Genomic DNA, 25,293 nt, shown 5'->3' with positions numbered 1-25,293 from the left:
ATTGGAGTAGTGGTGTCCTATTTCAGGTGCTGTGGTAGTTTTTTTTGGTTGGTTCTAAAAGACTATTTCCATTTCGGATACAAGTTAGCTGTTGCTTAAAAGCGATTTTATGAAGTTTCACTTCTCTGTTCTATGAATGGAGTTATGAGAAATTAGAGAATAGGATGTCCCAATGACCAATGTTTTTCTCAGCTAAGAGATACTGTCCAGTCCAAATTATCCAGTCACACACAAGCATTTTTAAAATGGCTTGTTTTCTTAAAGGCTGAAATGATAAAAGCCCTGCCCAAAGTAAACTGAAAATTACATGTAAGCAATATGCCATATTTGAGCTCCTGTTTGTATAGTTAGCTGATCTTAATTGGGCCGCAGTTAGCTTTACTACTCCTGGATGGGGTGGAAATGTTTTCCAAAAATTCCTGTTTCTGATTATTACCAAATGGCTCTTGTGATGTTCTGATCATCTTGTCAAGGTGACCCAAGAGCAAAGGGAAGAGCAAGTGCAGTTGACAGGCAACAATACAGCAAAACTATCATTATCGAGATGGGTGTTAATATAGATTGGCACAATTAACATGAGATGCAGTGTAAATATCTTTCATTCATGTAAAAACGGAAATATAACTTGTTTAGTCTTAATGTGGTTATATTGAGGACATGGATGGCTGTTACTAGTGACTGAAACAGGATGTTGAAGACACTATTTGGCATTTACACAGGTTGCAAGGCCTTGTGGTGCAAGTAATGGACACTAGCTGATGTGCATGGATCTGAAGTCCACCACAAATTCTGGTTCCAAGGAAATTGGTATTTGGGTAGGAGGTAGAAGAAAAATCCTTACACCTTGCTTTAGCTGTTATTATCTCTGTAATTCATCAGATTAGAGCAAAGTACATTCTGTGTTAGAGCTTCATTCATATATTAATGATATCAATTGTTATAGTTAGCTGGTCAGCATGTAAAATAAAGGGGAAAAAATATTTTGAGTTGACATTTCCAGTGGCTCACTTCAAATTTTTTAAGCTCTCCATTTGATATGTTATGTTGTGCTCATATGCTTGAAACAAAGTAACATCTGCACAGTGTGGTACCTCGAGCAAAATTCTGTAATTGTCTATGAGCAAAGTGGGAAGCTGGTAGAATTGACAGGATTCAGTCCAACAAAACTATCATTACCAAGAAAGGACATAATTTGAGGTGCTATGCAAGCATCTTACCTTGCACTTCTAACAACAGGCCATTTGGTCCATTGGATCAGTGCTGGATTCCAGGAGAGTAATCCCATTAGTCACGCACTCTGTTTCCTTATTTCCTAGTAACCCTGCATCCTGTTCTTTCTCATATATGTCAATCAACTTCCCTTTGATTCTTTTTGCTGTTAGCCTACACAAAGGGGTAATTTATAGTGGCCAATTAATCTGAATCACATGTATTTTGTTTTGCAATCTCTAATCTAGGAAAAGTCAGAAATCACATGGATAGAAAAGGACTTTGCCTCTCTATGTTGTAAGGTAAGATGCAGAAACATGTCTTGCACATACTCTACTGTTACCAGACTGCATTGCCTTGCTTGGCAAATTGCCCATTGATTGGGCACGTGAATGGAACAGTATGGCTTTGTCTTCTTTTCTCTTGGGTTGTGGTCTTAATTTTTATATTGTTAAGATTGTATTTGGTAAAAAATGTAGTAACATGCTTTTGTCCTATTGAACGATCTCATAAGATGTATTCGCCACATTTTTTAGTAAACCTGCACAGCTTCTGTTTTGTAAATTGGCAGTCTTTGAATGCAGTTCTTTTCACAATGGGAAGATCAACATGCTTGGGTGTGCCTAAAAATGAGTGCTAACATGGCAAAGCTGCAGCGCAGGCCTGCCCTGTTGCACTTCATCAGCGTTCAATTGACATAGCTAAGTAATCTGACAAACTATGCATTAGACCAAAGCTCTGCAGTCCTGCCACACCTAGATGTGAATGGTGCTGGACAATGCTGATGGGGACAGGGGATTCTAGGATTGGTTGCATCCTAATGATAGTAGGGTAGAGCCCGTGAGTGCTAAAGACAAAACTGAAGCAGTCAAAACACGTTCAGCCAGAAATGCTGGGTGAACCATTGTTTTGCTTCTATCTGAGATCCCCACCATCACAGGAACCTTCAGCTAATTTAATTCAATCTATGTATCAAGAAATGGCAGAGCACTGGATATAGCAATAGTAAGAGCCCAGAAACCATCCCAGCTTCAGTACTGTAGTCTTGTACTCCAGAAATAGCTATGCCTCTGGCCAAGCTGAAGCAGTGCAGTTATGCCACTTGCATCTTCCTGACATTCAGGTATATCCTATTACACTTGCTTTCCAATAATCTGCTCAACAATGCCAGTCTGAGTTTTGATTGGGCGATGTTGCTCTGGACCTTATTACAACCTTGGTCCAAATGTGGACCTAAGTGTTGAATGAGCTGAGAGTGTCAGCATCCAGACATTTGGGAAAGTTAGCATCCAGAAACCCTAATAAAGCCAAAATCAATGAGCATCAAGGAGAAAACGTGATTGGCATTATTTCTTGGACAAAAAGTTGGTTGTAGATGGAGGTCAATAATCTCACTCATGGAACATTATTGCAGGAGTTCCTTTAGGTACTGTCCAAGACTGTGCTTTGATGTTCTTCCTTCTATCATGTCAGAAGTGGGAATATTTGCTGATTCAATTTCATTTGCTGCAAGATCCAGACTACATTCAGGCATGGGCTGATAAGTAGTACATTTGTGTCACAAAAATGTCAGACAACGGCCATTTCCAACAAGACAGTCTGACCACCTACCTTTTGACATTTACCATTGCTAATCATTCACTATCAATGTTTGGGGATTGCGGTTGTTCAGCCACGTAAATTTTATGACCATTAGAGTGGGTGTCAGGCTGGGTGACTGACTTGTCTTCTGACACCCCAAAGCCTTCCACCAGTTACAAGTCAGAAGCATGATGGAAAAGAACACATCTTCTTGCTTGGATAAGTGCAGCTCCAACAACATCCGAGAAGCTTGCACTATTCAGAAAAAAAGCAGCCCATTTGATTGGCATTGCTTTCATCCACCTACGCAGTCATTCCATCCACTTTTGGTGCATCATGGCTGCTGTTTGTACCATATACAAAATAACAACAGGTGTCACTACTCTGACCACACCCCCTGAATATGCAACACCTGCTCCCAAGGAGGAAGAAGGCAGCAGGAGCATGGGGACACCAACACCAGCAGGTTCCCTTCTGAGCTGTACACAATCATGACTTGAAAATATATCACTCCCACCCCCCTCTCCCCAGTCCACTTCATGGGTAGTGGGTCTAAATCCTGGGACTCCTTAAGCAGCAGCATTATTGGAATGTCTGGTGCACTTCAAGAAGGTGGTCCGCATCATGTTGTGAAGCAAAATAGGCAATAAATGTTGAATTTGCCAGCAGTGCTCACATCCAAATAAAAATTAAAATGAAACGCCTGCACTCTCCGTATCTAAAATAATGGCTGCTGAAAAATTCCTTTAAATATATACAAATATTTGTAGCCAAGCATGAACCTGAACAAAAGCAGTTAAATTGTGCTGTTTTTTTTCCCCACTGCTGAATTTGAGGTCAAGTTGCTGCCCATTTGCAACACCAAAATCATTGAAGATGTCATTCATTAGCTGAATTAATGAATGACATCTTGTATGATTTTAGTCTAGTTTCTTTATCCCTCTAACTTCACAACATATCACATGGTTGGTCATATCTTGCTCCTCTCACCTGAGTTCTGCACTACTTAGTTTTATGAAAATGGCTTTGTATGTGGTTTCACTTTTTCTAATTCAACCAAAACACATTCAGCAGTATATTGATTTCCTAGCTGTCATTAATGCTACCAAAGACTCTGTTTCTTCGTCTATGTACCACCATTTAGTTAAGTAATCCCAGGGTAGTGGTGTTTTTGCACTGTTTTTCTTGCATATTTGCTTATGATATGCAGCCTGTTCCAGCAAGATGAAATCTATTGAGCTAGGACCCACAAAAGCTGTTGCTTTTTGCCCTTCCAGACCACATGCACAGGCTGAACCAGACCTCTGGTAAAGTTGTTTGAGCTTTATATCCTTGCCATCAAAAGGACAACTTTTATCTCTGCAGCACCATTCACCATGATGACTACTTTCATATTTGGAAGCTACATTTGACTGCTTTAATACTGTCTTTGCTAGCTTGCCACGTTTTAATATTCAGTTAACCAGTTTACCCTTAAGTGCACAATATCTGTCACAGCATACACACATTCCTCTGTGTTCATCACTGCAGTCCTTGCAAAGTTACTTAATGCTTTGGGAGTGGATAACAAAAAAAGTAAGAATCCTTCTGTTTATCCTTTACTATGTTTATAATCTCAGTCCATACTTCCTTTGTAGTCCCATATTCCTCTGAATATGATTTTTCCCTCTGAGATTGGTCTCTTGAGCATCTTTTTTTCTGGCCAATTCAGCTATTTGAACACAGCCTTAAATTGCATGCATTCCCTTCTAAACCTCTCTTCGGTTTTTCTTTAAAAAGTACTTAAAACTTAATTATTAGTTGAGGAAGTTTTTGATCATGCCTATTGATCTCTTTTCACTTGGCTGAGTGTTTAATTCCTGTAATGCCTTCAGTGAGGTATTCTGGTACAATTTTAAAATATTAATGGCATAATGCAGGTTGAAGTTTAGGTTGTGTTTTACTCAACAGATTGGTCTGAAATGATTTTCATAGTTTATAGATTTTTTTTTGTTTCTAAGTTTTTCTTTTCAATCTTTTATCAGAGATTTGAATAGAGTGCTAGTTTGATCATTCCTGTTTTAAAGTGGGATTTTGCTTTATACTTCAATGGTAATAGAGAAATTTGATTGAGATACTATTATGGCATGATTTATAAATCACTTAATTTTGATATTTGCATGCAAAAGGTTTAATTAAAGAAGAAAGATCTTAATTTTTTTTAACTTCATCTGCACACTTGATTGGCTTATTGGGATATTAAGTTTTGATATCTCAAAACACAGTGGATGTCGTTTGCTGTTTCTTCTAACCAGTGAGAATTAGTTTCTGTCATTTTAGCTATTATGCTGCATATTTTAATTTTTACTTAATTTTTCAGTATCATGGGCTATAAGATGATCTGTTTAAATTTCTGTGCTTTTGTTGTGAATCATGAGTCTGTAAAATACAAGCAAGGTATTGTGACAGGTACAATTATCTGGAAAGGAGTTGACTGGTATTCACTTTTACTTATGTTAACAACATACTTGGAAAAAGGAACTGAGTCAAAAGGCTGACTAATGGATGGAGATCCAAGAAGAACTGAAAGGAGTAGTGAAATGGCTGACCTTAAATTGGGTACTTTGGGAACAAAAGATGGACTTGCCTGGAAGTAATTTTGTATTACTGAGGTCAAGTGGAAAGATTCAATGTTTCCCCATGATGGTTGAAGATTACATGAGAGAAAAGCATAATTTTTTTTAGCCAACTAACAACCTGTTCCATATATTGACTGACTGCCTTGGTGATTGGAGATCAGATGGGGTAGAATTTAATGTGTCCAGGAAAGTTTTCTGAAGCAATATGTAGATGGCCCTACTAGAGAAGGGGCTACATTCGACCTCCTCTTGGGAAATGAGGTTGGACAAGTAGTTGATGTGTTAGTGGGGGAGCACTTTGGCATAAGTGACCATAATTCTATTAGTTTCAAGATGGTCATGGAAAAGGATAGGACTGGTCCTAAATTTGGGGAAGGTTAATTTTGATGGTATTGGACAGGACCTCTCAGAAGTTGATTGGGAAAGGCTGTTTGCAAGTAAAGGGATGTCTGGCAAGTGAAAGGCTTCTAAAAGTGAAATGGAAAGAGTTCGGGGCCAGCATGTTCCTTTCAGAGTGAAGGGCAAAGATGGCAAGATTAGGGAACCTTGATTGATGAAGTTATATTGAGAGTCTTTTCAGGGAAAAGGAGGTGTATGTCAGGTATAGGCAGCAGGGATCAAGCGAATCCCTTGAGCATTAGGGATCTGGGAGTGCAATTAAGCAGGAAGTCAGGACAGAAAGAGGCCATGAGATATCCTGGCAGATAAGATGGAGGAGACTCTAATAGGTTCTGTAAGTATATTGAGAGCAATGGGTAGCTTGGGACAGAAGGTCCCCTGAAGGATGTGTGGTAATCTGTGCGTGAAATACGGGAAATGGGTGAGGTCTTAAATGAATACTTCTCATCTGTATTTACCCTGGAGAAGAACATGGAAGCTAGTGAATTCAGGGGAGGAAACAGTGATGTCCTGGAGCATATTAACATTATGAATGAGGTGGTGTTGGAGGTTTGGAAACCTATAAAGCTGGATAAACCCCCAAAGCCTGACCAGGTGTTTTCTAGAATGTTATGGGAAGAAAGGGAGGAGATTGCTCATGTCCTGATAGGGGATTAATGTGGACAGGGTGATGGACATTAACCATGTGGACTTTAGCAAGGGCTTTGGCATGGTAGGTTGGTCTGGAAGGTTAGAACACATGAATCCAAGGTGAGCTAGCCAATTGTATACAAAATTGGCTTGGTAGCAAGAGTCAGAGGGTAGTAGTAGAGGGTTGTTTTTCAGATTGGAGGTCTATGACCAGTGGTATGATGCCGGGATCAGTACTGGTTCACATATGTTAATGATTTGGATGAGAATGTAGGTGACATGGTTAGTAGGTTTGCAGATGACACCAGAATTGGTGGTATAATGGACTGTGAAGAAGGGTGTGTAAGGTTACAACAGGATCTGGATGAACTGGGAAAATGGACAAGGGAATGGCAGATGGAATTTAGCTTGGACAAATACAAAATGATGCATTTTTTTTGAAGTTAAAGCAGGTCGGGACATAGTGAATAACAGGGTCCTGGGGAGTGTTGTAGAATAGAGTGACCATGGGGTACAAGTACATAGCTGATGAAGGCAAGGGAACTGAGGCATTGCGTACAAGAGTTGGTATTGGTTTATTATTGTCACTTGTACCAATGTACAGTGGAAAAACTTGTCTTGCATACTGCTCATACAGATCAATTCATTACACAGTGCAGAAACATTGAGTTAGTACAGAGCACATTGAGGTAGTACAGGTAAAAACAATAACAGTATAAAGTGTCACAGCTACAGGGAAGTGCATTGCAGGTAAACAATAAGGTGCAAGGTTGTAACAAGGTAGATTGAGGTCAAGAGTCCATCTCATCGTATAAGGGAACTGTTCAATAGTCTTATCACAATGGGATTGAAGCTGTCCTTGAGCCTGGTGGTATGTGCCCTCAGGATCCTGTATCTTTTGCCTGATGGGAGAGGAGAGAAGAAAGAATGACCCGGGTGGGTAGGGTCTTTGATTATGCTGGCTGCTTCACCAAGGCAGCGAGAGGTATAGACAGTCCATGGAGGGGAGGCTGGTTTCTGTGATGCGCTGGGCTGTGTCCACAACGCTGCAGTTTCTTGCAGTCCTGGGCAGAGCAGCTTCCATACCAAACCGTGATGCATCCAGGTAGGATGCTTTCTACGGTGCATCGATAAAAAATTGGTGAGTGTCAAAGGGGACATGCCAAATTTCTTTAGCCTCCTGAGGAAGTAGAGATGCTGGTGAGCTTTCTTGGCTGTGGTGTCTATGTGGTTGGACCAGGACAGGTTATTGGTGATGTTCACTCCTAGGAGCTTGAAGCTCTCAACCCTCTCGACCTCAGCACCATTGATGTAGACAGGTGCATGTACACCGTGCCCTTTCCTGAAGTCAATGACCAGCTCTTCTGTTTTGCTGACATTTGAGGGAAAGGTTGTTGTCATGACACCATGTCACTACGCTCTCTATCTCCTTCCTGTACTCCGACTCATCGCAGTTTGAGATATGGCCTACTATGGTGGTATCATTTGCAAACTTGTAGATGGATGGAGTTGGAATGTCATGTTACAATTGTACAAAACATTAGTTAGCTGCACTTGGCGGAATATTTGAAGTTCTAGTTGCTGCAATATAGGAAAGATGTGAGTAAATTAGAGAGGGTGCAGGAAAGATTCACAAGGATGTTACCTTGATTGGAGGGATCGAGTTAATGGGAGAGATTGGATAGGCTGAGTCTGTTTTCCTGGAGCAAAGGTGGCAGAGAGGTGATGCGATAGAGGTATATAAGATCACGAGAGGCAGAGATTTGGTGGATAGCCAGTCTGTTTCCGAGGGTAGGGATGTCTAAAACTGGAGGGTATAGATTCAAGGTGCGAGGGAGGAGGTTTAAAGGGGATCTGAGAGGTAAATTTTTCCATACAGTAGTTGGTATCTGGAATGAGCTGCCAGAGGAAGTTCTGGAGGCAAGAACGGTAAGAGCACTTAAGAGGCACCTGAACAGGTACTTCAATGAACAGGGCATAGAGGGATATGTGGCAAGTGGGATTAGAATAGGTAGGCATGATGGTCAACATCAATGCTGTGGGCTGAAGGGCCAGTTTCTATGCTGTACAACTCTGACTGATTTGTTTTTGAGATTCTTTTCACTCTGTAGCTAGTACTCTTTGAAATTTTTTTACAAAAAGTTTAACTTGGATAAGAAATTACATTTTTTTATGTGATGTTTTTATCTTGTTCCTCTGTCTTACAAACCACATGTATTGATGGCAACATGGGATTGTTAATCTTGATGTGTTGATGTGCAAACTGCAGATGATGCTTAAATTAGAATAAATTACAGAAATTGGGTTGTGGTTTCTGCAAACTATTGTTTTTGAAATGCACTGCTTACCACAGGATTGGCTGATGCAATTGTTATTGGTAAAAGTCATGAAATAATAAAAATGAAAAATATTCAATTAAGCACCTCTCAAAAACATGTGATGCAGTTATTTTGTTTAAAGGATCCCCCTGGGTGTTTAGCCTTGTCACTGTGGGTTTGAGATGAGAAAGAAAGAAAAAAATTTTGTTTTAAATATGTTGAAACTGTTGTGTACAGGGGGATAGAAATAATTAGTATTGCATATCACTTGAAATTTGGGAAGTTCTTTTCTGCATTGTCAGTTTGACCGTTCTTTTTTAAAAAAATTCTCCTCTTTCAAGGAGAAGTAACATTTCTACCCAATATCAAATGTTTGATGTAAATATCAGATATGAAGAATATGGCTTCCATGCTATCGTATGGGTTGCTTGCAGTTTTTAATGCAGAGTAATGCCAAGTAATATTGGAGAAAAGATCTTGGTAAAATGTACATCCTGAGACTCTGTGGTTAAATCTATAGCTTCATGTTTTCCTTGTCTCTGCTAGGGTATTTTATTTAGCAAGTGATTTAACTTTGTTTGCAAACACATCTTTTGACAATATCATGTCTTGTAAATAGCTGCTAACATATTATTTCCTATGATCACTCTGTTTAGTTACTAGAATTGTATGCATTTTAGGTAACAACTATTTCTTTTGTTTTTATCGGTGATGTTATCATTTTATGTTGTATTGTGAACAGTTTTGTTAAGTCCTTAGGTCAGTAGGCGTTAGTTTCACACAGACTTTGCAAATATTGGAGATCATGAAAGAACAATACATGTAACTTATTATGCTTCGCTCTCCTTGTGCTGGTATACTTCTAGATCAGAGTAACCAAGTAACTTTGGCAAATATTGCTGCCTTGAACATATAAGCCTGGTGACCTGTGTTATGGACTCAGTGAAAGTCCCTTTAAGATAGAGAGTGTGTGTGTATGTGTGTGTGGGGCGTGCTTACGTCAATAGAAGATAAAGGACGTAATGACGTTGTGGAAGAAGTTAGAAGAAGAAGAAAGAGAGAGAGAGAAGGGAGAGAGACACCAGCCTGCTTGTTTTCTCTATCGATGGATGAGAAACAATAACTGTGTTTGCCACTGAAATCCATGTATGGAAGTTGGAAGTAATCCGGTGGAGTTCACTTTGTTGCTGACCTGTAGAAGGAAACAGGTATTTGTGTGTGGACGACCACGGTTCGGATGCTTTTCAGGGTGAGGAAGTCACTACCGAGTAAACACTGAAGTGTCCTTTGGGTTCCATCGTGGAACATTTGGATTTCGTATGTACTCTCTCTATGTTTTTCTACTTCTACATCTTATCTTCAGACAACAGTGGTTGTTGAAGAAGCCCTTGCTCATGTTTCACCTTATGGCTTACGGAACTGAACTTTAAGAACCATTCAGGAACTGGGAGTTTTGGACTTTGTCACACACACACACGAAAAGTTTAGTTTTGGGGTTAACGTTCGAGGTTTAACATTCTTGAATTCTAACATACTAACATTTTTTTTAACTTTTATTTTACGTATTATCATAAGTAGTGATTAATAAAATAGTTTTTAACACTGAATCATGCTCAGTGTGTTTCTTTTGTTGCTGGTTCGTGACACCTGACATATACAGATTAGAATGTGTACAAGTTTTGAGATAATTTCCTTGAATTAAGTGGACTGAAAGTCACTGTGATGCTATTCTGTCAGCTTTCACCATTCGACCTTTTAAAAACATATGGTTGTCGTAGAATTTTTGGTTAGGAATTTACGTGGGGAATTTATTTCTTTAATGTGGGGAAAGCATTTAAACCACGCGTCTCCTAATTAAGGAGAAGCCATAACGTGGTGCATGAGGAAACAAATAATGCCACATTAGAGTCAAAGAGCCATGCAGCATGGAAACAGGCTATTCGGCCCACCATGTCCATGCTGACCAGTGGACACCTGTCTGTATTAATCCCATCTTCTAGCACTTAGCCTTCCATGCCCAGATGATTCAAGTGCTCGTTTAGACACTTCTTAGATGCTGTCAGTGATTCTGCTTCCACCACACTCTGGCAGTGCATTAATAAGTCCCCCTCAGATATCTCAACCTTTAATCTCCTAACCCCTTACCCTAAATCTAGGTGCTCTAGTTTTACTCACATCCTGAGGGGGAAAAAGATTCCTGCAGTCTTCCCTGTCTATACCCCTCATCATTTTATATACCTAAAGCGTGTTCACTCTTAACCTTCTCTGCTCCAGGGAAAACAGATCCAGCCTCTCCACTCCTTCCCGATAACTGAAATGCTCCATCCCAAGCAACATCCTGGTGAATCTCCTCTGCACCCTCTCCAGCATTACCACATCCTCCTTATAGTGTGTTCCTCAATACTCCCTCGGACCTTGCATTTCATGGTGTATGCCCGTGCCTCACTAGTACTCCCAAAGTGCATTACCTCCCACCTATTAGGATTAAACTCCATCAACCATTTCTCAGCCCATTTTGTCAACACATCATATCGCCCTGTAGCCTAAGACCACCCTCCACTCTGTCAGCAACTCAACTAATCTTTGTGTCCTCTGCAAACTTATCACACTTCCTACATCCACATTTAAATCATTCATGTATATTACAAAAAGCAAGGGGCCCAGCACCAATCCATGGGCAGCCAATCACACAAACAGCTTTCACCCTCTGTCTTCTAATGCCAAGTGAATTTTGAATCCAATTTGACAATTTGCCTTGGCTCCCAAGGGGCCTAACCTTTTGGATCAGTGTCCCATGTGGAACTCTCTCAAAAAGTAGTCCATGTAAACCACATCTACTGCACTGCTCTCTTCAATGTAGTTTGTGAGTACTTCAAAAAAAAATTCAGTCAGATTGGTCAGACAAGATCTGCCCTCGTCAAAGCCGTGCTGGCTATCTGATTAGTCTCTGACTTTCAAAGTGATCATTAATCCTGTCCCCAAGAATTTATTCTAATAAATTTCCTGATGCTAGGCTCACACGTCTTGGCATGCTTTTCTCTTCTTGAAAGGGTGGGGTGGTAGGGGTGCGGGGAAGCCACATTTGCTTTCCTCTAGTCATCTGGTACCTCACTTGTGGTCAATGAAGATTTAATTATCTCAGCCAGAGCCACAGCAATTTCTTCCATTGCCTCACATATCATCTGGGATAAATCTCAACCAGCTCTGGGGATTTATCCATGTTTAAGCCCACTAAGAGTATCTCCTCTTTATTTATGGAGACTTGCACTAGAATTTCACCTTTTTGTTTGCTGAGTACTCTTCTCCAGCTATAAAGTCTGTTTCTTTTGTGAATACTGATGTAAAGTATTCATTTAGGACCTCACCTACACCTGGCTCCAAGCACAGATTGCCCCTGTTGTTCCTAATGGGTTCTACTTTTCCCCTGGTTATTCTTTTGCCCTTAATGTATTTATACAATGCCTTTGGATTTACCTTGATCCTGTCTGCCAGTGATATTTTGTGAACTGTCTTTAGAACCATAGAAAACGACAGCACAGAAAACAGGCCATTCGGCCCTTCTAGTCTGTGCTGAAACATTATTCTGCTAGTCCCATTTACCTGCCCCCATCCCATACCCCTCCAGACTTCTCTCGTCCATGTATCTATCCAATTTACTCTTAAAAGTTAAGAGCAAGCCCGCATTTAGCACATCAGATGGCAGCCCGTTCCACACTCCCACCACTCTTTGAGTGATGAAGTTCCCTCTAGTGTTCCCCCTAAACCTTTCCCCTTTCACCCTAAAGCCATGTCCTCTCATACTTGTCTCTCCTAATCTAGGTAGAAAGAGCCTACTTGCATTAACTCTGTCTATGCCCCTCATCATTTTGTAAATCTCTATCATATCTCCCCTCATTCTTCTCTGCTCCAAGGAATAAAGTCCTAACGTGCTCAATCTTTCCCTGTAACTCAATTCCTGAAGACCCGGCAACATTCTTGTAAATCTCCTCTGCACTCTTTCAATCTTACTGACATCCTTCCTGTAGTTCGGCGACCAGAACTGCACACAATATTCTAAATTTGGTCTCACCAATGACTTATACAACCTCACCAAAACATTCCAGCTCCTATACTCAATACTTTGATTTATAAATGCCAGGATGCCAAAAGCCTTTTTTTACAAACCTGTCTACCTGTGACTCTTCTTTCAAGGAATTATGTATCTGAACTCCCAGATCCCTTTGTTCCTCCACACTCCTCAGTGCCCTACCATTTACTATGTATGTCCTACCTTGATTTGTCCTTCCAAAATGCAACACCTCACACTTGTCTGCATTAAATTCCATCTGCCGTTTTCTGGACCATTTTTCCATTTGGTCCAGATCCCTCTGCAAACCTTGAAAGCCTTCCTCGCTGTCCACTACACCGCCAATCTTAGTGTCATCTGCAAACTTACTAATCCAATTTACCACATTATTGTTTAGATCATTGATATATACAACAAACGACAATGGACCCAACACAGATCCCTGAGGCACACCACTAGTCACAGGCCTCCAATCTGAGAAACAACCATCCATAACCACTCTCTGTCTTCTCCCACTCAGCCAATTTCGAATCCAGTTTACAACCTTTCCATGGATACCCATTGACTGAACCTTCTGAACTAATCTCCCATGTGGGACCTTGTCAGAGGCCTTACTAAAGTCCATGTAGACAACATCCACAGCCTTACCTTCATCTACTTTCTTAGTGACCTCCTCAAAAAAACTCCACAAGATTCGTTAAACACGATCTACCGCGGACAAAGCCATGCTGACTATCCTTAATCAACCCTTGGCTGTCCAAATACTTGTATGTCCTGTCTCTCAGAACACCTTCCAATAATTTACCCACTACTGATGTCAGGCTCACTGGCCTGTAATTACCTGGTTTACTCTTCGAGCCTTTCTTCAACAATGGAACAACATGAGCTATCCTCCAGTCCTCTGGCACCGCACCTGTGGCTAAGGACATTTTAAATATATCTGCCAGGGCCCCTGCAATTTCTATACTAGTCTCTCTCAAGGTCCGAGGAAATATCTTGTCAGGCCCTGGGGATTTAATCTTCCTAATTTCTCTTTTTAGTGTTTCCCTACACTTCTTATACTCTTGACAGGCCTCCTCCATCTTAAGTCACCTATACATGTCATATGCTTCCTTTTTTCCTCTTTGAACAGCCCTTGATATCCCTCAACATCCAGGGCTCACTGTACCTGTTACCCTTTCACTCTTACAGGGACGTGTTGGCCCTGAACTCTTATTTCTTTCAGTAACCTGTCTACCTTTAGGCCCACTAGTTTGCTCATCACCACCTCTTTAGTGACAGTGATTGTATTGAGGTCCTCACCTCCCATCACATCCATAACATCTTTTTGGCATGTGAGACATGTCCCCCACTGTGAAGACCGACATAAAATAGTCGTTCAAAGCCTCAGCCATTTCCACATTACCCAATATTAATTCCCCCTTCTCATCTTCTAAGGGACCTACGTTCACTTTAGCCCGTCTTTTATACTTTATATAATTACAAAAACTTTTACTATCTGTTTTTATATTAACATTCTACGCAAAGACGCATTTCACTGTGTGTTTCGATGTACATGGATCAGATATCTTTATTAGTTACATCTTACCTTTTTCTTACTGCTCGCTTAGTGATTCTTTGTAAAATTTTCCCAACTTTCTAGTTTCCCAATACTATTGGTGACTCTGTATGCAGGTCTTGTTTGCTGGGGATGTATTGCAGACTTGTGTGGTCCATAATACATCCCTGGCAAAGTGACAACACCCTTTTTGTTCCTCATCTCTATTCATGTGCCCTCATTTGAGAAGGCTTATAAGATGTCCTCGCTTAATACTGAAGTAATGTATTTAAGTGCGATAGCACTTCTTTTACATCCCCCTCTGTCTTGCCTGAAAATTCTCTACCCTGGGTTATTGAGTTGCCAGTCTTGCCTGTTTTTCAGCCACGTCTCATATTAGCACTGTTGTCTCACATATAGAGTCACAGAGAGAGACAGTATGAAACAGACCCTTTGGCCCACCAAGTCCACAACCACCATCAAATGCACATTTAAACTAATCCTATAATTGTCTCATTTTTTTTATTCTCCAAACATTCTCATCAACTCTGTCCAAGTTCTACCACTTATTGACATATTAGGGACAATTTACAGTGGCCATTTAACCTACTGACCTACCCATCTTTGGGATGCAGTAGGAAACCAAAGCACCCGAGGAAACCCACCCTGTCACAGGGAGAATGTGCAAACTCCACATAGACGGCACCTGAGGTCAGCTCTCTGGCGCTGTGAGACAGTGGCTCTACCACCTACACCAATCTGTTGCCGAGCATAAGAACGTTTAACCTTTTTAGCCCATTCTGCAATCCAGTCATTGATTCATATGCCATTACAAACTTGAATAAGAAAAATCTCTTCATCTTGTGTTTGAATTTTTTAACTGACGCGTCTCCCACAACCTATTAGGTAGACACAATAAGTGAGGGAGGGGGTAGGTTGGACACAGGTTGCTGAATGTGGAATCAGAAATGAGGAGCTGCTGGGGGAGGGAGGTGGTGGTAGAAGCAAATGAGTGCCTTTACTAGGATTGATGGAGATATCTTTTCCTTAGCTGTTACTTCTATCTCACCTGCTTCCCTCCCATCCCACCTGTCTCTCAAAGCTGGACTATACATGAACCTGCCTCCTTGGCTTCTCGCTCTTTTCCTCTTGCAAAATCTCATCAATATATTTTCTAATGGACTACTTGGTCACTTGCATGAAGTACAGGAAATGCATGTAAGGACAGAATTAGAAAAATTGAAGGATTTTTGGTTTTATAGTACTAGAGAAGATTGCAGGCAACATTGATAATTTTAAATTGTATTGGAGATTATTAAGGCAAAACATTTTCAATTGGAACATTCGAAATTCAAAGCAAAGCCTTTTACTTCACTGTTCAAAAATCAGTATTCCATTATTGTTTAATAGCTTTTAAAGCTGCCATTAACTCTCAATTTTAAAAATGTGTTTGTAATGCTGTAGTGTTAAATACTTTAACGCACAAATGAAACCTGCAGGTTTCAATTAATTGGTCAGGGTTCTGCAGTTTTCCTTGCCTTGTTAACACAATGATTTTAAGATTTTGTTTAAAAAAAAATTTTTCTCAAGGTACTGGTGTTTGAGAACTCCTATGCAAGTTGCATTCTGCTACTTGTGCAGGTCCTTAAGAAGAAGTAACTGAGGTGTCTTTAGCCAGGAATCATTTTCACAACTTTCACTTATTATTTTAAATTCTGGTGTATTATTTTAAAATGATTCCTTTACAAAATTTGATCTCTTCCTGTAAACTTAAAAAAATGTTTTCCTATTGCAAAATGTTTCCACAGAAACTGGGGACTTGTAATTATTTCATACCTGGACCGACCATTGCCGTAAATGTAACAATCACATATGCTATTGATTCATTTGAGGATGAAATACCAAATTTGATCATGAACTGAGGATAAGTGGTAATACTGTGCCTTTCTGGATAATGTACTTTGCCTGGATAGTTTGGTATGGCTCAGCTTGACTGATTTTTTTTTTCAATATATTAACTAGTAGTGTAGCAGTTAATGTAATGCTATTACAGCGCCAGTGACCCAGGTTCAGTTCCGGCCACTGTCTGTAAAGAGATTTGTTGCGGTTGCTACCGCGAAATAAAACAAGACGCTAGTTGGAGGATTGTCAAACAAGAACTGGTTTCTTTTCCCGCCTTGCGCGGGCCTTTTAAGGGAGACTGTTCCTGCCCAATGCAACCGGCAATGACGTAAGTACTACATCATCAAGTCTTTCCCGTGCGCGGGTTCTCCCTGTCGCTCGGGAAAGATGAGGCCCGCCGCCATCTTGGGCCTCGTCACTCCGACACCGCGCGACCTGACTGCCGAGCTGGTTTGCCTGACCGGATGGTGAGTCGCTACACACCCCCCCCCCCCCCAGAACCGGCGATACAGTCCCCAAGGTCCGCGGGCTGTGCCAGCCGCCGCTTAGGGGGTCAGCCTTTGCGTCGCGGAGTTGAAACCTTGACCGGTTGTTGCAGATCTAAATGGGCCGGTTTGAGGCGGTCCATCGTGATAACCTGTTCCCTGCCCCCAACGTCCAAAATAAAGGTGGATCCATTATTCCTGATGACTCAGAACGGTCCCTCATATGGTTGTTGCAACGGCGCCCGAGTTGTGCCCCTGCGAACGAAAACAAACTTACAGTCTCGTAGTTCTTTGGGCTGGCAGGATGGGGCTTGACCGTGCTGCAAGGTGGGAATCGGGACTAAGTTGCTGAGCTTCTCGTGCAGTCTTTGTAGGACTTCTGGGGGTTGTTCCCCTTGGTCTCGAAGGGCAGGTATGAAATCCCCTGGGACAACTAGGGGCACCCTGTACACAAGCTGGGCTGACGAAGTGCGGAGGTCTTCTTTGGGGGCAGTGCGTATGCCGAGCAGGACCCAAGGCAGCTTGTCAACCCAGTTAGGAACCTTCAGGCGGGCCATCAAGGCTGATTTCAGATGGCGGTGAAAACGTTCCACCAACCCGTTTGAGGATGGTAGGCCGTGGTGGTGTGCAGCTGCGTCCCTAGCAGGTTCGCTAATGCAGACCAGAGACTGGAAGTGAATTGGGTGCCTCTGTCTGAAGTGATGTGGGCCGGAACACCAAAACGTGATACCCAAGTTGTGAGCAGCGCCCGGGCGCAGGAATCAGTCGTCATGTCAGTCAGGGGGGTTGCCTCTGGCCACCTCGTGAACCGGTCCACGATGGTAAGGAGGTACCGGGCTCCTCTTGAAACCGGCAGAGGGCCCACGAGGTCGACGTGTATGTGGTCGAACCTCCTATGGGTAGGCTCGAACTGTTGTGGCGGGACTTTGGTGTGTCGTTGGATTTTCGATGTCTGGCAGTGCGGACGAGTCCTGGCCCACTCGCTGACCTGTTTGTGCAGGCCAAGCCAGACAAACTTGCTGGCGACCAGTCGGACAGTTGATCTGATGGACGGGTGCGCCAACCCGTGTACCGAGTCGAAAACGTGTCTCCGCCAGGCTGCAGGGACTATAGGGCAGGGCTGACCTGTTGCGATGTCGCAAAGTAGGGTCTGCTGACCTGGACCAACCAAGAAATCTCGGAGCGGCAGGCCCGAGACTGCGGTTCTTTAGCTGGGCAGCTCGTCGTTGGCTTGCTGTGCGTCAGCTAGGGCCGCGTAGTCGACACCCAAGGACAGGTTGTGGATGGTCGGTCTGGAAAGTGCATCAGCAACAACATTATCCTTTCCGGAGACATGTTGGATATCTGTTGTGAATTCGGAAATGTAGGATAAATGTCTCTGCTGACGAGCTGACCAGGGATCGGAGACTTTGGAGAAGGCAAAGGACAAAGGCTTATGATCGGTGAAAGCGGCGAAAGGCCTGCCTTCTAGAAAGTATCGGAAATGCCGGACCGCCAGATACAGCGCTAGAAGTTCCCGATCAAAAGCACTGTATTTCAGTTCGGGTGGTCTAAGGTGCTTGCTGAAAAATGCCAAGGGTTGCCAACGGCCTTCGATTAGCTGTTCCAGTACCCCACCCACCGCGGTGTTGGATGCGTCCACCGTGAGGGCAGTTGGGACGTCTGTCCTAGGGTGTACAAGCATCGTGGCGTCTGCCAGGGCGTCTTTGGCCTTAACGAAGGCAGCCGCAGCCTCGTCATTCCGGATGATGCCCTTGCCCTTACCAGTCATCAGCGAGAACAGAGGGCGCATGATACGGGCTGTTGCAGGGATAAACCGATGGTAAAAGTTGACCATCCCAAGGAATTGCTGTAGGCCTTTGACTGTGTCGGGGCAGGCAAAATGGCGGGTAGGGGTGCTGCCCTGTCGCTGGTGATTTTGTGGCCGAGGAAATCGATAAAGTCCGAATTGGCACTTGGACGGGTTGATCGTGAGGCTGAAATCGCGGAGACAGGAATACAGCTGGCGGAGGTGGGAAAGGTGTTCTTGGCGGTTACGGCTGGCGATCAGTATGTCATCTAAGTAAATGAACACGAAGTCCAGGTCTCGGCCTACCGCGTTCATCAGCCACCGGAAGGTCTGCGCGGCGTTCTTAAGGCCGAACGGCATTCGAAGGAATTCGAACAGGCCGAATGGGGTGATAATCGCAGTTTTGGGGACGTCATCCGGATGGACCGGGATTTGGTGGTATCCCCGAACGAGGTCCACTTTGGAAAGGATGTGGGTCCCGTGTAAGTTCGCTGCGAAGTCCTGGATGTGAGGGATGGGATAGCGGTCCGGGGTGGTGGCGTCATTCAGCCTGCGGTAGTCGCCGCAGGGCCTCCACCCTCTGGTGGCTTTGGGGACCATGTGCAGAGGGGAGGCCCAGGGGCTGTCTGACCTGCGAACAATCCCCAGCTCCTCCATGTGACGGAACTCTTCCTTTGCCAGGCGGAGCTTGTCTGGAGGTAATCGTCGTGCTCGGGCGTGAAGGGCTGGCCCTGTAGTAATGATGTGGTGTCGTACCCCGTGTTTGGGCCTAGAATTTGTAAGCTGAGGTGCCCAAATTGATGGGAATTCGGTTAGGAGCTTGGTGAAATCGTCGCCAGAAAGGGAAATGGAGTCCAGGCGCGGGGCTGGTAGGCTGATTTCTCCCAGGGGATAGGTCTGGAAAGTGCTAGAGTGGACTAACCACTTCTCTCGCAGGTCGACTAACAGGTTGTGGGCTGGAAGGAAATCGGCTCCTAGGAGTGGTCGGGCGATGGTGGCAAGGGTAAAGGTCCAGGTAAAACGGCTGCTGCCGAATTGTAATTAAAGTGTACAGGTACCGAAAGACTGTATCATTGTACCGTTGGCGGCATTGAGTACAGGACCTGGTGGCCTGTTACAAGTGTCGCGGCCGGTCGGGGGCAAAATACTGACGTCTGCTCCAGTATCAACGAGGAAACGCCATTCAGATTTCTTGTCCTGAACGAAGAGGAGGCTCTGTTGGCGGCCGGCCGCCGTAGCCATCAGCGGCGGCTGGCCCTGGCGTTTCCCTGAAACTTGCAGGGTGGGCGGCATCGACGGGCCTCCACGCCCCACCTCTGATGGTAGAAACACAGCTGGTCACCCGTGTTGTCTGTGTTCCTGGGGTGTGGCTGCTCGGTTGCTGGGACTGGGCGAGGCAGGCGTTGGGCTCGCGGCCTGGTGATTTGGCCGACGGATGAACCGCTCTCGCGTTTGGCCCTCCACAGGACATCTGCCCGGGCGGCCACCTCACGGGGGTTGCTGAAGTCGGCGTCAGCTAACAACAGGTGGATGTCATCGGGGAGCTGTTCGAGGAAGGCCTGTTCGAACATCAGGCATGGCTTGTGTCCCTCGGCCAATGCCAGCATTTCATTCATTAGCGCAGATGGTGATCTGTCCCCCAGGCCATCCAGATGAAGCAGGCAGGCGGCGCGCTTACAACGGGAGAGGCCGAAGGTCCGAATCAAAAGGTCTTTGAAAGCCGGGTACTTATCTTCCTCCGGAGGTGACTGGATGAAGTCTCCGACCTGGGCTGCTGTCTCTTGGTCCAGAGAGCTAACCACATGGTAGTACTTTGTGGAGTCGGAGGTGATCTGCCGAAGGTAGAATTGCGCTTCGGCCTGGTCAAACCAGATGCTGGGACGAAGTGCCCAAAAGGTGGGCAGCTTGAGGGCCACTGCGTTGGCTGCTGCGTTGTCGTCCATTGCGCGGGTCCAAAATCCATTTGGACCATCGGGGTCACCAATGTTGCGGTTGCTACCGCAAAATAAAACAAGACGCTAGTCGGAGGATTGTCAAACAAGAACTGGTTTCTTTTCCCGCCTTGCGTGGGCCTTTTAAGGGAGACTGTTCCTGCCCAATGCAACTGGCAATGACGTAAGTACGACGTCATCAAGTCTTTCCCGTGTGCGGGTTCTTCCTGTCGCTCGGGAAAGACGAGGCCCGCCGCCATCTGATGCTCCGATGCTGCGCGACCCGACTGCCGAGCCGGTTCGCCCGACTAGACGGTGAGTCGCTACAGATTGTACATTCTCCCAGTGTCTGCATGGGTTTCCTCCAGGTATTCTGGTTTCCTGGTTTCCTCCCACATTCCAAAGACATACGGGTTAGGAAGTTGTGGGCATGCTATGTTGGCGCCAGAAGTGTGGCGACACCTGCGGGCTGCCCCCAGAACACTCTACGCAAAAAGATGCATTTCACTGTGTGTTTCGATGTACAGGTGACTAATAAAGATGTACACCCAACTTAAACCCAACAAATAATATTGGGTCCAGTGAGCTCAGGTTCAGGAGCCAGGCTGTCCTCCACAAAATTATTACATAAAGATAATTTGCAATAATAGTATTTCATTAGATGTATGGTACTATAGCTTATGCTGTATTATGATACTTCAACAAAAGTAGTAAAATTGCAATTATTATTATTCAGTGTAGCCCATCTGTTTTCACATTGACCATAAGAATATAGGGGAAGATATCCAATCCATGGATTTGGAATAGAAAAAAGAATTATGCAAGATATGAGGGACACATTCATGAATCCAGGACACCAAGATATGGTAAAATTAGTAAACACTACAAACAAAAAACAAAGTTAGAACAGGCATATGAAACTTTATGCAATCAATGGCTCATACTTGGAACAATCCTGGTGGTGGCAGTTCAATGGAGAAATATAACTTTTACTCCAAACAATCTCAATAGTTGTTTAAACCAGAGATGAACAAAGATTTTGAACATCAAATATTACAACCATGCTGGCTCACAGCAAAGACTTATTGGAAAGATGAAGAGGTTCTTGATTACCTTTCGAAGTGATGAACAAAAGTTAAAAAGAAAATCTTCATGTTTTGCTTTTGTGCAGCTGCTGTAAAGGTGTTGTATGAATAGGAAGCCTGTGGTCTTTATTTCTGTTGCAAATACTCAGGTGTTCAATTTCTTTCAGGGTTAGCAGCAAGATATCTTTTGCATTTGCTCTTCACGGATGCACTGTGAAAGGCTTTGTGCATGTAGTAAAAAGAGCAAATACAGTGCAGTTTGAAATCTGCTGTCTGCCTGGCCAATAGACTCTCTTGAATCTCTGATGTTATCTGGATCTGGGGTTACTACACAGGCTACTTCCTTCCTGTGCCAAGAGATAGTTAGATGTTTCATTTCAATTTCTCCTGAAGCTGTAACATCTTTTAATTCTTTATGCGTGTGTGTGTTTTTGTGTGTATATTATGCTGTTTGTCCCAGTTGACTAAATGGCAAAATTATGGAAAAGGAGCCGAAAAGGTTCAATCTCCTCAAAATTTTCTTAATTAATCGGCGTAAAAAGGGCCAGCATGGAATGTGCAAAGTGGACTCATCAAGCTGTGCTCAGGTACTTGTGTGAGTATTTGTGAACTGATTAGAACTGATTAAGTTAGTTGCAAATGTACTAGAGAGAAATGTTTCACAAATGTTAGGCATGTAAGGTGATGCTTGTTTTTTGGAGTGGTACTTGGCACACTGTGTCTGGTGTTGTTGGAATAGCGGTAAAATTGTCCTTGAAGCAGTGAGAAGGTTGTTCCAAGGGTATTGAAGATGGGATGCAGAATTAGATGTCCTCAACTTGCTGACTGAGAATCCCACTCCTGGATTTGGTCATTGCTCAGTACCGTACAGAGCCAGTGACACAACATCTGAAGGAACAATAAAACTTAACCATGTTTATCTCATTGGAAGGGTGGTTAAGAAAACTCGTATAATAAGAGAAAATACTGGAAACACTCAGCAGGTCAGGTAGTATCTGTAGAAAGAGAAATGGAGTTAACGTTTCAGGTCGAAGACCCTTTATCAGAACTAGGAAAGAGAGAAAATGGGTTAGTTTCAAAATACAGAGGGTGGGGGAAGGGTTATTAGGACAAAAGGAATATCTTTTATAGGGTGTGGTTACCCGAAATTATTTAGTTCTATATCGATTCCTGAATATTGCAATGTACTGAGAGAGAAGATAAAGGGCTGTTTTTCGAGCTTTTGTTAGGCTTTGTTGGAATATTCCACCATATCATAAAATACCCACCTCACTGCACATGACAAAATCTAAAATAGCCTGTTCCCAGTTAGTTTCTGTAATATATTACACTACGCTAAAGAACAATTCCTGATGCACTCCACAAATTTCTCTTCCATAGTGAGTTCAGGGAGGGTACCAGCAGATTGGAAAATCGCAAATGAAAAAAAGATGAAAGGGAGGGAACTACTAGCTGGTTAGCTTGCATCTGTTGTTGGGAAGTTGCAGGAGTCTATAATCAAGGAATAAATAGTTATTTAGAGAAGCTAATGCAATCAAACCAGGTCAACATTGTTTTATGAAGGGAAAATTATGTTTGACAATTTTTCTTTAAAAGAGTTCTTTGAAGATATAAGAAGCAGAGTAGATAAAGGGAAACCTGTAGAGGTAGTGTATTTGGATTTTCAGATGGCATATAAATTGCCACATAAAAAGCAACATGCACAAGATAAGAGTTTATGGTATGGGGGTGAATGTTTTATCATGGATTGAAGATTAATTATCACATAGATTACAGAGGGTAGTCATAAATGGATCTTTTTCATATTGGAAAGTGGTAACAAGTAGAATGCCCCAAGGATCAGTACTTGGCCCTCAATCTTTTACTATCTATATTAATGATCTGGAGGAGCAGGTAGAGTGTAAGCTATTTATGTTTGTTGATGACAAAAACAGATGGGAGGGCATGCTGCAATGAAAATATTTGGACTCTGCAGCAGGATATAGATAGGTTGAATGAATGAATGAAAACTTTGGCAAATGGAAATTAATGTAGGAAACTGAGGTGATGCACTTCAGTAATAAAAAGGGAGACTATTATCTAAGTACAAATAAACTGCAAATGAGTGAAGTACAGAGGTGATCTAGGTGTTGTGTATGAAATACAAAAGTTATCATGCAGGCACAGCATGTAATTAAAAAGGTAAACTACATATTGGCTTGTATCACTAGGGCAGTGGAGTTTTTAAAAAAAAGTATTGTTACAATTGTACAAGGTATTGGTGAGAGTTGGAGTAATGTGTACAATTTTGGTCCCCTTATGTAAGAAAGGATATGCTAATATTGGAGGCTGCCCAAAAGAGGCTCACTGGGCTAATTCCTGGGGTGCGAGGGTCATTCTGTCACAAGCCACTAAAGAAAAATAAGATCTGTAGTCTTGGGACTTTAGAAGAATAGTGGATGATTTTTTTAAGATCAAAACATACAAGATCGTAACAGGGCATGATAGGATAGATGTTGAAATATTTTCACTAGTGAAAGAGTCTCAAACGATGAGGTTAAGCAGGTGGTCATTTAAAACTGACGTGTAGGACTTTCTTACAGAGAATGGTGAATCTCTGGAATTTTCAACTCCACAGGGGTTTTAAGGCTAGATCACTGATAGATTTGAAAGAGGAGGTAGATTTTTTTTGAGAGAGTGGGTTATTGAGGGCACAGAAGAGTTGACGACTGGAATAGATCAGCCATGATCAGATTGAAGTCAGGACAGGCTTGAGAAGCCAGGTAGCCTACTTCTGCTCCTATTTTCTTGTGTTCTTACACGTTAGCTTGGTTTACTGTCATAACTTTTGATGTTTCTATAACCAAATCGTATCTTATGCCTTCATGGTTTGATTTATTCAACCAAATTGCTTTAGGTATTATTTAAAACTAAATCATATTATGATTCCTAAAAGCCCACTATTACTAGATAATTAATCCTTTTTCATTACACAATGCTAGAACCAAAATAACATGTTCCCTTGTTTCCTCAACATACTTCAAAAAAAAATCTGTTGTCTCCTCCATCCTTGAATCCACATTATCCATGCTATTATTCCTAATTAGGATTGCCTGATCTATTTGTATTACAGCTAAACTTATTACGTGCACCTCCTAATTCCATGATTTTTTTATATCCTACAATGCTTTTACTGTTTGGGAGTCTACGTACAAATCCCAACATTTTTATTTTATCCCTTACTGTTGCTTAGGTGTACTGGGGGAGCAGCCAATTTTGCATTCCAGATGATTCTTGTCCCATCCTGCTTCATCTAACCCATTAACATTGCTTCTTATCCCTTTCTCCCTTGGCTGTTTCCCTCACTTCCTTCAAACTTAGGCTATACTCTTTGACTAGTAAGCTTTGCATTCAATCCACTGGGTTTAAAAAAAAGTTTCTTCTGAACTTTCTTATGGATTTACGGTGACAAATATAAAGGAACGGAGTAAGCTAATAATCACCATGACCTGCTACATTTGGCTTCACAAGCTAAGTTATTTTGATCCATGTGCAGCTGAAGGTAAAACCAATAATGTTCAGGATTCCTCAGTAGAGAACAGCAAGAAATGGGAGCTTCCTGGTTTCTCCTCTTAACTGGAGAAAATAATCTGTTTGGGTAGCCGCCAAGGTGCTCTAACTTTTGATTAAAATGCATATGTGAACTTTTGCGTGCGACAGAATCATCTTCTATTGCAATGCCCTATTCATTCGGTTACTTGTCT

The 25,293-nt window shown here is 42.7% G+C and overlaps 1 protein-coding gene across 1 annotated transcript in view; it reads left to right on the top strand.

Annotated features, from left to right (window-relative positions):
• Nucleotides 1-25,293, top strand: part of LOC127581632 (ribosomal protein S6 kinase 2 alpha-like) — a 144,430-nt gene that overhangs the window by 55,196 nt on the left and 63,941 nt on the right. Inside the window, 1 exon segment of the mRNA XM_052036171.1 lies at nucleotides 1,458-1,511. Coding sequence (XP_051892131.1) covers nucleotides 1,458-1,511 — 54 coding nt within the window.

The sequence above is a fragment of the Pristis pectinata genome, chromosome 22 (genome assembly GCF_009764475.1).
Source record: "Pristis pectinata isolate sPriPec2 chromosome 22, sPriPec2.1.pri, whole genome shotgun sequence".
NCBI lineage: Eukaryota > Metazoa > Chordata > Chondrichthyes > Rhinopristiformes > Pristidae > Pristis > Pristis pectinata.
This window is presented reverse-complemented; position numbering and strand designations above follow the sequence as displayed.